The sequence below is a fragment of the Myotis nattereri genome (assembly GCF_964212035.1).
Source record: "Myotis nattereri genome assembly, chromosome: 12".
Lineage (NCBI taxonomy): Eukaryota > Metazoa > Chordata > Mammalia > Chiroptera > Vespertilionidae > Myotis > Myotis nattereri.
This window is the reverse complement of record NC_138087.1, coordinates 21,829,196-21,841,277: the sequence shown is the minus strand read 5'-3', so window position 1 is coordinate 21,841,277 and position 12,082 is coordinate 21,829,196. Positions and strand designations below refer to the sequence as shown.

The window sequence follows — 12,082 nt, the reverse complement described above, 5'->3', positions numbered from 1 at the left end:
CTATCCCTCTCCCTTCCTCTCTGTAAAAAATCAATAAAATATATATTATAAAAATACTTTATATTTCAGATTTTATGATATACATATTTATATATACATGTTTACATTTATATTTCTAGGTATCTTCATGCACATAGCCCAAATAAAAAGATTCATCCTCATTCGAGAGAAATTTCCAGCATTTTCAGTTTAAACAGTTTGTTGTTTGAGATGGGAGAAATATTTTCTTCTTCCTCTTCTTAGATATGCTAGGGAACCGCAGAGCCATGCCCTGAGAGGAATGGTGCGGGGAGTGGGAATGGAGGAGAGGCAGTGCTTAGGAGTCGGGCAATGTTAGAGAAAAATGGAACCTTTCAGGTTTGGAAAGAGCAGCAGGAGGGGAGGCATGACTTTCAGGAACGAAGGCATCAGGGATGGAGAGGAGACAGCTGCTGGGTCAGGAGCTTGGTCGGCCAGAGAGCTGTTAAGTGGCAGAGAGTCTGTTCTCAGATTCGGGTCTCTCAGACTCTCTGGGTTTATTCTCTTTTCTGCAAAACAGCTTAAAGGGGGGGAAAATGTCAGTTCTAATGAACCAACTCTGCAACAATGCAGCAAATGAGAGTTTGTGGCAATTATGAATTCTGCAAAAAATCTCTAGATGGCATTGGCTTTTTTCCCTCTGCTATATTTGGATATTGAGTCCTGAAATGACAGTTTCCAATGTGACTTCCTGTGTTTTTCAGAAATCATCCTCAGCCTTTGATCACTGTGCTCGAGCACAGACCTGATTGCTGGCCCGTGCTTTTGCAGCAGCTGACAGCTTTTTTCCAGCAATGCCCTGAAAGGTAATGTGAAGTGAAATAGCGAGGGCGACGGAGTGGGGTATGCTAATTTTAGAACTTGGCTTTTTCTTTTTTAAGCTGCTTTGACTACAGTGTCTTCTCCTGAAGAAAAGTCTTTGAGCATATGTAGTTTAATATTTTCTTTTTAAGAGTAAAACCAAAACCGTATTTCTTGATTGTTCAAATTTTAAATATGAGAGCAGCTATTATTAAAGAAGTTAAGCATTGGTTATTTAGGAAAGTTGACTAGAGATATTCAGTAAACTACTACGGTTTTTAATTTTTTTAATGGTAAATCATTTTTTTTAATGTTTTTATTTATTTCATAGCGGAAGGGAGAGGAAGAAAGAGATAGAAGCATCAATGATGAGAGAGAATCATTGATCAGCTGCCTCCTGCATGCCCCCCACTGTGATCGAGCCCTGACTGGGAATCGACCTGGTTCATAGATTGGCACTCAATCACTGAGCCACACCGGCTAGGCTAATGATAAATCATGTTAATAGTTGTGTTAAACAATTAATATAAAGCAAAATAACATAAGTCAACTACTTTTTCCTAGCGATAATATAAAATAGGGCATAAGGCTTTGATACGCCATACATAATACATTTAGAAGATATAACATATATGTATCATTTTATATATATATATATATTACAGGGTGTCCCGCAAAATGTATACACATTTTAACTGCTGATAGCTCAGTTTTGAAAATGAAATGTGTTTTAGTAAGCACTGCCTTTATAATTACTCTAAGTGTGTATATACATTTTTTGGGGGGGACATTATATATATATATATATATATATATTTATTTTAATCCTCACACAAGGACATGCTTTTATTGCTTTTTAGAGAGAGAGAAAGGGAGTGAGGGGGGGGGGGAGAGAGAAACATTGATGTGAGAGAGAAACACTGATCAGTTGTCTCTCAATGTGCCCCAACCAGGGTCTGAACCACAACCTCGGTATGTGCCCTGACTGGGAATCAGACCCGTGACCTCTCCATGTATGGGGTGATGCTCCAACCAACTGAGCCACCAGCCAGGGTGGGGGCATTATTTTATAACTAAGTTCTGCATTCATTTATAGAAGGCCTTGTGATGTTAAAAACTTCACCTTCATGGAACTGAGAATTGCATAAATTGACATTGATGTCATGGTCCCTAGACCAGGATACTTTCGTCTAACATATTTTCCAGCTGAGGGAACGGAGGAGAGCAATACTAAATGACTTGCCGAGGTCACATGGCAAGTTAATGGTGGAGCTGGGCCGGAAGCCTCAGCGTTGGACGCTCACTTCAGGCCTTTCCCTGCCACTTCTCCATTAGTGGTAAACAGAAAGATTGAAGATGTACATGTAGATACACTTGATGACATTTTTAAACATTCTTGATCGCTTTGGGATTTCAGGTTATGTTTTATTATTTCCCTTTTCTCCTTAAGCCCTGGTAATTTCATACATGTGTACTGAAGTGATAGTTAATCATTAGATACCACATAAGTAATGCAATATATAAAATCAGGACGGATTAAGCCATGGAGAGTTTTAAATGCATAATAGTATATTGTCCTTAATAAAGTTCAGCATTATGCTTCTGATGTCAAATAATGACAGCATCTTGGAAATATATTTTTGTATATGAACCTTGCATTTCACCTTCAGCATCTCAAAGTGGGAGAAAACTGATAAGCTATTGGTGGATGTTCTTGACACCTGGAGAGTATTTATTCTGTGGGGAACACATTATTAGAGAGAGAGATGGTGAGACAATGTTTCTTAAATCTCTTTTTTGGAAACCTGTGCTTCATAGTCTAACTCATAATACATTATCTGCTTGCTTGATCTATGAAGCTGTTTTTAGTTTCCTAAAGTGGATGGTTGGATAAAGAAACATGTTTCAGTAATAATTATTAACTCAAAGTCCTTCTTTTGTGGGTTGTTGTGTGTTTTTTGTAGATTATATAAGTATTTTTGCTCTTGAGGAAAAAAAAAATTAACCTCCAGACTGTGAGTTCCATTAGAGCAAGGATCTAATCTGTTTTTTATTTCTAGCACATAGAAGAATGAATGGTATGGTATTCAGTACATTTTGCAAAGCGAATAAGTAAATGGATAAATTAATTAAATCTTATCAATTTGATAACTTAAGGTTATTAATGTTAATGATATTTTAAAATCACATTGCTGTGGAATTTATAATGTTATAAAGTTACATTGTCAGTCATAACTCTAATAGTATTTCCTTCATGCAGCATACCTTTCTTTTAGCGATATCCACTTTCTATACTCTAGTTCAGGAACAAAACTGATTGCCCCTGTTAGATTCTATGCTTCTTAAGAATAGATAATGCCTGGTTTATCTTTGTATCTAATACTTTTTTATGGATAATAAATATGAAAAACATTAATATTTTAATTGGTGTATGCAAATTATAAAATAACTCTAAATTTAGTGTAACTGATTCAGTTAATTTAATGATAGACTGAGCATCTCTTTGAAGGCCTACTGTGTACAGTTACTGGTTATACAGAAGTAAACAGAAATCCATAGTCCATGCCCTCATTTGGCTTATAGTCTGGCAAGGAATAAAGGTATTGGATAATAGTGATAAAGTCATTGTCCGTTGGAAGCAGATAATAAGGCTCCGACCCAGGTTAGGTGTCAGGGAAGGCCCTCAGGAAGTCATTTTAAAGGAGAGAGCTGAAAGATGATAGAAATTGGGCAGAGGAAGGAACAGGAAAGGGAGAAAGGGGACAGGATTACAGGCAGAGGGAATAGCAAGGGAGAAAGAAGCCTGGATGACTACATCGGAGATTCAGTGGAGAGTGAAGAAGAGCCAGAAAGGAGGCTGGAAAGATAAGCAGCAGCAAAATTATGGAGGGTTTATGAATGGGACTAAATATTTTAAGGGTAAACTCTTTCAAGCTAGTTAATGACATGATGAAATTTTACATTTGAAAGGTCATTTTGGCATTTTAGTAACTTTGTACTTGGAGTTATTGGGATATATTGAAATCTAAAGATAGAAAAAATTGGTAATGTTTGCCTTCCTCCTCTGCATAGGAATAGCTTACAAGGAGGGACTTCACCTCCTTCTGCCTCAGTTTCTGGATAATTGGGGTATAATATTTTATTTTATTTTATAACTTTGTAGTGAGGATCAAATGACCTTAAAGGCATAAGGTGCAGTTATTTGCACACCCTGTTAACAAGTAAATATTAGCTTATAATCTTCATATGTTGTCTTTGTGGCTTTGTTGTATATAGAATCTCATGTACACAGTTTTTCTGAAAATGCATGCCTGGATTATATTCCTGGAAAATGGGTCTTGACATCTATAATTCTTGAAAGGTTCTCAGATGATTCTGCTGTTCACCAAAGACAGATGCTGGAGATGTAGTGTGAGATACAGATGCTATTCTAGTGTGAGATGCAGATGCTATTCTAGGGTGAGATGTAGATGCTATTCTAGGGTGCAGGTAGAGACCCTGAGTTCTGGCCAGCAGCTTATGGTCTCCGGGGGCTGTCATTTTCTCCAGCGCACAAGGAACTGTTTGGTGGGGGTATAGGCAAGTCGTGGTGGAATAGAAGAATCATAAAAAGTAGTTACACCTGCTAACACAGTTCATGATAGGTCCGGAGCCATCAGTTGATACTCGGACACTTACTTGCTTGATACTCTGTGACTGGCTTTTGTGTCACATGATTTCCAGGTCAGAAGCTTCATGCGTCCAAATAATGGCACCATTTCTCTGGTATCTGTATTGTGAGCCATCCCAGTTGCAAGAATATGCTAACCTCAGACTAGCCCTGCTGAAGGTCCTCCTTCAACCCCGGGTTCTCTGTGACAAAGAACAGCCATCGGCCCTGGAGCAGCAGATCCTTCAGCTGTGTTGCGACATGGTCCCGTGCCTGCAGGTAAGGCCTTTCCTCCTCCCCTCGGAGCATCAGCACGTGCTGATTGGCATCGTCACGTGTAAAGTAGAACCCTGTGACTTGGCAGACTCAGGCACAGTCCCGGCTCCGGAAAAGCTTGCAGGCTTTTGGAAAGGATGAAGGAACCAAATCTAGATTTAAGGCTGATGTATACAATGCTAACTAAATTCAGAGATATGTAAATCGGCACACTCCATGTTAGGATTAGTTAGGAGTGAAAACTTTCCTTTGCTTCAGAAAGGCGTCTCAGGAAAAAGAATCTTGAGTGGAATTTCTCCTTGTGCAAGAGACTAAGCGAGTTATCAGAAAAATAAAATAGATCTCTTTGTGCAAATTAGAAAAAGGTGTATCTCGGGCCAGACAGAGCCCTGGGACCCAGGGCTGACGGCCCAGTGCTGGCTCGGTTTCCTTTTCCATGTGTCCCCGTACAACATGTGCGAGGCCCTGACGGGTCCTGCTTTTGAGAAGCCCAGGGTCTAGTCAGGGAGTTAAACCAAGTATATAAATTTTCATAATTCAGAGTAGGTGGATGAAAGATGTTTAACAGAGGTATGGATAAAATGCCTAGGGAGTTCAGGGGAGAGATAAATCTGAGCTAATGTCTCTATAACTGCAGATAAAAAAAAAAAAAAAAAAAAAGACACACCAAAAACTGCAGTTGCCAGTGTGTTGTGATTTTAATGTAGTGGTTCATTTGTCAGGCCATCCCGTCCCGTCATTAGGGTTTGTCCTTTGCCTAGCATCTGAGCACCATGTGGCTTAGTGGATGGAGAAAATATTTTTCAAAGTGATCACTTGCAGTCACAGATAACCTGTTTTAAGTTGTGTTAGCAAGGAATGATGAGAGCGACTCTTGCCTTTGTGACTCAGAAATTGGCCTTTCTGTGATCAAGGCAGAGCAAAGGGAATTAACAGGAATTCTCCTGTGGCTTTTCCCAAGCTTTTGTTTTGTGTGGGCAGTAAGCAATGTGGTGAACATCTTGAACTAGGGTACACTCTGTCACTCCTTGGCGTTACCCTGCTCTCTGCTCTTGGATAGGTGTTGGTCTTCATCTTCATGAGCCTATATTGACAAGCCTACATACTTATTCGAAGTGAACTCTGTGGAATATTTCTGGGAATATGAAACTTGTTAATATAGCTGAGATAGATGAGGAGAAAAAAGGATACACCATTTGAAACAAATGGAACTATCAACATAAACACATGTAATCACTGAACATATTGGCTTTTTTTAGAATGAGGAATCTGAATGTTAGGAAGGATTTTAGTAGCAATGTAATCCATGTTCCCACTGATTACAGGCATTTCTTATACTCTTTAAAAGACAACCATCCCATGAATGTGAAATATTTTAGTGACAGGAAGCATGCTATTTTGCAAGGACACCCTTCCTCCCTTTCTCCCTCCCTCCCTCCCTCCCTCCCTCCCTCCCTCCCTTCCTCCCTCCCTTCCTTCCTTCCTTCCTCCCTCCCTCCCTCCCTCCCTCCCTCCCTCCCTCCCTCCCTTCCTCCCTTCCTCCCTTCCTCCCTTCCTCCCTTCCTCCCTTCCTCCCTTCCTCCCTTCCTCCCTTCCTCCCTTCCTCCCTCCCTCCCTCCCTCCCTCCCTTCCTCCCTTCCTCCCTTCCTCCCTTCTAGCAAGTACTTCTTCTAATGTACCTGCATTTTCCCAGGACTTTACTCATTAGTCACAATTCTTCTCAGAAAAAAGCTTTTTCAAAAGCTCATCTGCATCCTATGTTGTGTTGTTTTTCTCTGCCTTCCTTTTCCCCCTTCCATCCTTCCCTCCTTTCCCTCTCTTCCTCCTTTCTTTCCTTCATCCATTTCTTTACTTCTTCATATGAAATGGTTTCCAGACTTCACTGTCCTATGGCAGGAATTCTCTAGTTTATTGGCGCTCAGATTGCGTTACTATGAAGTGTTCCTCTTAGTGCTGAATACAGTACTGAGCACCTGCAGAGAATCACATTAATTATTATTATTATTATTTTTAGAAATAGCCATGCCACCCTACTGGCCTATGATCAGAGGGCAGTCAGTGGAACTTCTATTTCCTTTTCTCCTCATGCCAGTTGCCCTTCAATTTATATTTTCTCATTGGGACTTACCTGTCTTAAACTTTACTGTTGACTTTGGTCCTAGCAGTTCTTTCTTTTTAATTGTGACTCTTGTCATCACACATGTTACCATTGTACATGATCTGTTTCTACTTCAAAATGTTTCTTGTTCAGAATTTTGGTAATGATAACGATTAGAGAGCCTTTAATGCTAACTTGCTGAGGTTGCTTTCAAAAACTTTTTCATTATGGAAAATTTCAGTTATGCACCAAAAAAAATGCATTCAAGGAAATGTCAGACATGAGGCTTTACTTAATTTTAAATCCCTTCCCTTTTTTGGTGGCCTTTTGCCTCTCCTACTCTATATTTGCAAAAGAGCAAAATAATTTACTGAACCTTTTACATTTATTTTTTTTATAACTTGGTACTTTGGACTATCTCCTCCCATTTGATCTTATAATATCTTTTTTCTCTTGTTAGGATTACTTTTTCTCTCTGTGTATAACTTGGGGTTATTATGGTGACAACGACTGGTGAAAGGTACAGCTGGTCAACTGTAGGCTTTCCTGTTGATGAATTTAACAGACACAGGCTCCTGATTGAAGCAGATGGTTCATTGTTTGTAACCTAATCTCTGGGAAATGCCAATGTGTCTGCTAGCAGGACCATATCCTTAATGCCGGCTCCAGAATTGTGATCAGAACAGCTGGCCTTGAATTGAATTGAGATTTTTCAAGAGCATCCAAGTCTTTCCTACCTAATACATTAGCCTGTGGAGAGGATACCCTGCCATTTGAATATGGTCTTTCCTCACGCCTGTGGAGTGTGGAAATGATGCTCTCAGTTAAGGTGTTCTGAGCAAATACCTTGCAGATGAAGAACTTACAGTGAATTAGAATAACTAGCCCTTTACTATCAGGTAATTACGTTGCAATTGTAGAAAGGAGAGTTCATTTGGAGAGCTCAAAACCAACTTAAATTTCTTCAAGATGTTGGCACTGTCATGTAATTTGTCTTAAGAAATCTGCACTCGGAGAAGTTAGAAAAATAAATGAAAACAAGTGGTGCCAGGCAGCAGTAATAAAGACAATAGCAATTATTTTGTTCAGTGGCACATGGAAAAGGCAGAGGTGCATAGTTTAATCCCATATGAGTTCTGTACATTTCTGCATCTCCTTAAGACTTTATAAGTTTAAGGGGAAAATATTTTATTGTTAACGTTTATTGTGTATTTAAAATTATTCTTTGGTTTGTACTTTATTGTAATGTTATATAATGACTTTTTAAAACAGATAAAGGATTTGATACAGACAACAGAAGTGATGCTGTTTATCGAGGAAGTATATTTAAGCCTTTCGCGTCACCCTGGTTTCTGGAAAATTCAGCTTACCCAGCTGACCCTTCAACTGCTGTGCGTCTGTGAAGTCAGCTTGAAGATAACTGGGGAATGCTCATCTTTAATTCACCTTTTGGAGCGTAGTGTTGAACTGCTGAAGGAGGTAAGGATAGTAAGAAATTTTAATGAGTCAATTATCACTTAAGTGGGTCTTATATGAAGGAGCTGGGTGGGTACGCACTTTATCATATCAAAGGTGTGTTGCTGTCATATGATTAGATCGTACTACTAATGTACAACTACTAATATAATTTATTATAAAAATGAATCATTAAATACTCTTTAGAGCATCAGTTAAGTATCTGCCACTCTGTCACTTTTCCATTTACTCACGTAGGACACAAGTAATGAACATTTATTGATGCCAGACCCTATAGAATACATAGATGAAAAGGTACATTCTGTGACCTCAGGGGACTTACAGACATGCAAATAAACAATTACAATACAGTAAGGTAAATGCTTTGCTGTATTGAAAGGGCACAGTTAAGGAAAGTAGGGCATGAGTTCAGATGTGAGAAGTCTGCATAGGAGTTGGCCTGGTGCACACCAGAGGCTGGAAGGCATTCCGGCTGCAGGAACAGCATGTGCCCAGGCACAGAAGCATGAGAGAGCAGGCCGGCATGGCCCGCTCAGAAAACGAGAAGGTGTTGAGTATTGTTGAAGGGTCAAGGTATAGGAGATAAGGCCCAGAGTTGAGTTCACATTTTATCTTCTAGGTAATGGCATGCTATTGAAGACCTTTTAGCAGAGAGGTGCCCTGCTATTTTGTGTGTGGAAGGTTATTCTGATGGTAGAGTGGAGGAGGGTTTAGAACAGGGTAACACGGGCAGGAAATGAGGAGGGATGTCTTAGACTGATAGGGCTGCTGTAAGAAAGTATCATAGACTGGTTGGCTTAATCAACAGAATTTTTTTCTTGCAGTTCTAGAGACGAGGAAGTCCAAGATCAGGCTGTTGGCTGACTTGATTCCTAGCAAGGGCTATCTGTCTTCCTGGCTTGTGGACAACTGCTGTGTCCTCACATGCTAGAGAGAGAACAAGAGTGAGCTCTCTATTGTTCCTTCCTATAAGGACACTAATCCTCCTAGAATAGGGCTCTGCTCTGTGATTTGGTTTAACTTTAATTGCTTCTTTACTCAACAACTATTGCATTGGCAGGTAGGGCTTTAGCATGTGAATTTGGGGTGAGAAGGACACAATCCGGTTTATAGCAAGGGGCTAATTAGAGAAATGAAGATGGGAAAATAAAAATATAGGAGATGAAACCAATAGGGCTTTGTGGTGACTAGATGGTCAAGTAGAGGGCCCTTGGTAGATTTTTAGTTTTCTATTTTGGACAACTGGATAGTATCATTCACTTTTGGAAGAGGTAGCTGATGTTAGAAGGAAAATGGCAACTTTGTTTTGAGATTTGCTTGGTTTAATGTACTAGTATGTATGGATCATAAACAGTTGACTGAATAGTTTTGAAAGTCAGGATAGAAGCCTAAGCTAAAGGTATAGATTTGTAAACATTTACTTTAGAAAGAGAGTTTTAAATTTTAACTATGGGGTTGCATGACAGGGCTTGGCTTGGAACTGCAGGGACTGTTGATATTTGGAGTGTACTGATACAGGAGTCTGAGAAAGTATGGCTAAAAGGTTGTATGACAAGCAGAAGAGACAGGTGACATGAAAATCAAGGACAGGAATCTCTTAAAAAGGGAATGGTCAGCATTGTCATGGAGGGAGGATGTGAAGTAAGATTAGAAAATTAAGTACTCTTATGATGCAGCAGGAGGAAGTTTATTGTCCACATTAGGGGAAGCAGTTTCAGTGCAGTGGTGGTGGTAGGAGCAAATTGGATTAAAGGAGTGAATGGCAGGCAAGGAAATGGAGAGTGAATGTGTTTTGGTGAAAGATGAAGACTCAAGTAATTCATTGGTCAATTTCACAATCTTGTGGTTAGAATGGTTTCTATGCTTGGACTCTATAGATAATACTATTTTATATACTATTATCTATGTATATAAAAGCATAATATCCAAATTGACCAGATGGCGGAACGACCAGTCACTATGACACACACTGATTGCCAGGGGGCAGATGCTCAATGTAGGAGCTGCCCTCAGCCTGCAGGCCCCAATCGCCCAACTGGGGCCTGCCGGCCAACCTCTTGGTCCCTCCCCCTGGCCGGCAGACTCTTATTGCCCGATGCGGAATGGGGAATTGGGTGGGTGGTGGTGGACACTGGCGGTGCCAGGCCAAGGCAGGTGCAAGCGGGGCCCTGATCGCCCTGCCGGTTGCCCCACACACAGAGGGTGGGCTGCAGGAGCGGCAGGGGAAGGGACCAGCTGTCAGCAGCTGGGGAAGATTGGCCTGATCGCAGGCCAGGCCTAGGGACCCTACCGTGCACAAAGTTCATGTGCCAGGCCTCTAGTATAATATGTTTATGTTATGTATAGTAGTGATGTGCATTGACAATATACAGTAATATGTATCTGTCATGTATTATGTAATACCTATTATATATTAACTAGAGGCCCAGTGCACGAAATTCATGTGCAGGTACAGTCCCTAGGCCTGGCCTGGCCTGTGATCAGGGCCATCTTCCCCAGCTGCTGGCAGCCGGCCCCACCAACCGCCGCCACTCACCCCAGTTTCCCACTCGCCATTGGGGGATCGAAGCCTGCCGGCCGAGGGGAGGGACCGAGAGGTGGTCAGTGCACCTCATAGCGACTGGTCGAGCGGTCGTTCTGGCTGTTCCACTGTTTAGTCGATTTGCATATTACTCTTTTATACATATAGATAAATACATAGTATTATAAAATCATATTAAATTCCCTCAGATGTATAATTATATCTATATTATATATCTATATAATATCTATATATGGCTCTGCCTATTGGGTATATAATAAATAAGATATAGAAAAATATAGACAGATAATTTGTGGATAAATATTATATAGAAAATATTATATAGCTAAATTACCAAGAGTTGTGTGTTATTAACTGTACCTCATATTGTTCCTTTGTGTTTGTACTAGATTCATTTGCATAGTGACATGATTATCAATTATAATTTTAGAGTTTAGTCTTTTTACTATCTTCCTCTGACAATCTTATTGTATATCTGCCCCTCCCCACACTATGCACTTAGCATATATTTAGTAAGCATCTTCTGTGGCAAACACTTTGCTACAAATAATTAGGTAAAAACAGACAAGGTTTGTGAAGCTTACAAGCTAGTGTGCATGAAAATCACTAGGCAGAGTTTATTAAAATGCAAATGCCTGGGGCCTGCCCCTAGAGAAATTGAATTAGCAGGGCTGAGTGAGGCTTAAGCATCTGTATTTTAAACTAGGCCCCAGGTGAGATATATATTTATTTGCATATAAGGCAAACAACCTGGTAAGCATCACACAGATTGAACTTTTTTAGTCACCACAGAAGTTTCCCACAAGCCGAGTCCTAATCGCAACCTCCTCTGTCCTGACTGTCCTGACTTCTATAGGAGTCTCTTTCTTACATTTTAAAAACAGTTTTTACACCTAAATGCATATGTCTACACATCATAATACAGTTTTGTGTGCATGATCTTTTATACTAAAGGTCATTACCTTCCGTTCCCTCCCTTACTTTTTTCCCTTGAAGTATACAAGGTGGTGAAAAAAGTAGGTTTATAAGTGTGAGTATGCAAAACAGAGTTTATTCTAATATTGTTATTAATAATTACTGTATTATCTACTTCTGCCCCCCCTCCCGCCCTTGTATGTATTGAAAGACCTGGTTTATGTGAGCTGTAGCGTTTTCTACATTGTGAATTCTGCTGATTGCGTCCTCTTGGTGCACTCGGACAAGTTTCTCTAACTCCTAATGA

At 40.1% G+C, this 12,082-nt stretch overlaps 1 protein-coding gene across 2 annotated transcripts in view; it reads left to right on the top strand.

Annotated features, from left to right (window-relative positions):
• FOCAD (focadhesin) overlaps window positions 1-12,082 on the top strand; it is a 287,833-nt gene that overhangs the window by 71,376 nt on the left and 204,375 nt on the right. For both annotated transcript variants that reach the window (XM_081103496.1, XM_081103497.1), the window contains exons 6-8: window positions 723-824; window positions 4,543-4,747; window positions 8,115-8,321. In XM_081103496.1, coding sequence (XP_080959622.1) covers window positions 723-824; window positions 4,543-4,747; window positions 8,115-8,321 — 514 coding nt within the window. The remainder of the gene's footprint in view (window positions 1-722; window positions 825-4,542; window positions 4,748-8,114; window positions 8,322-12,082) is intronic.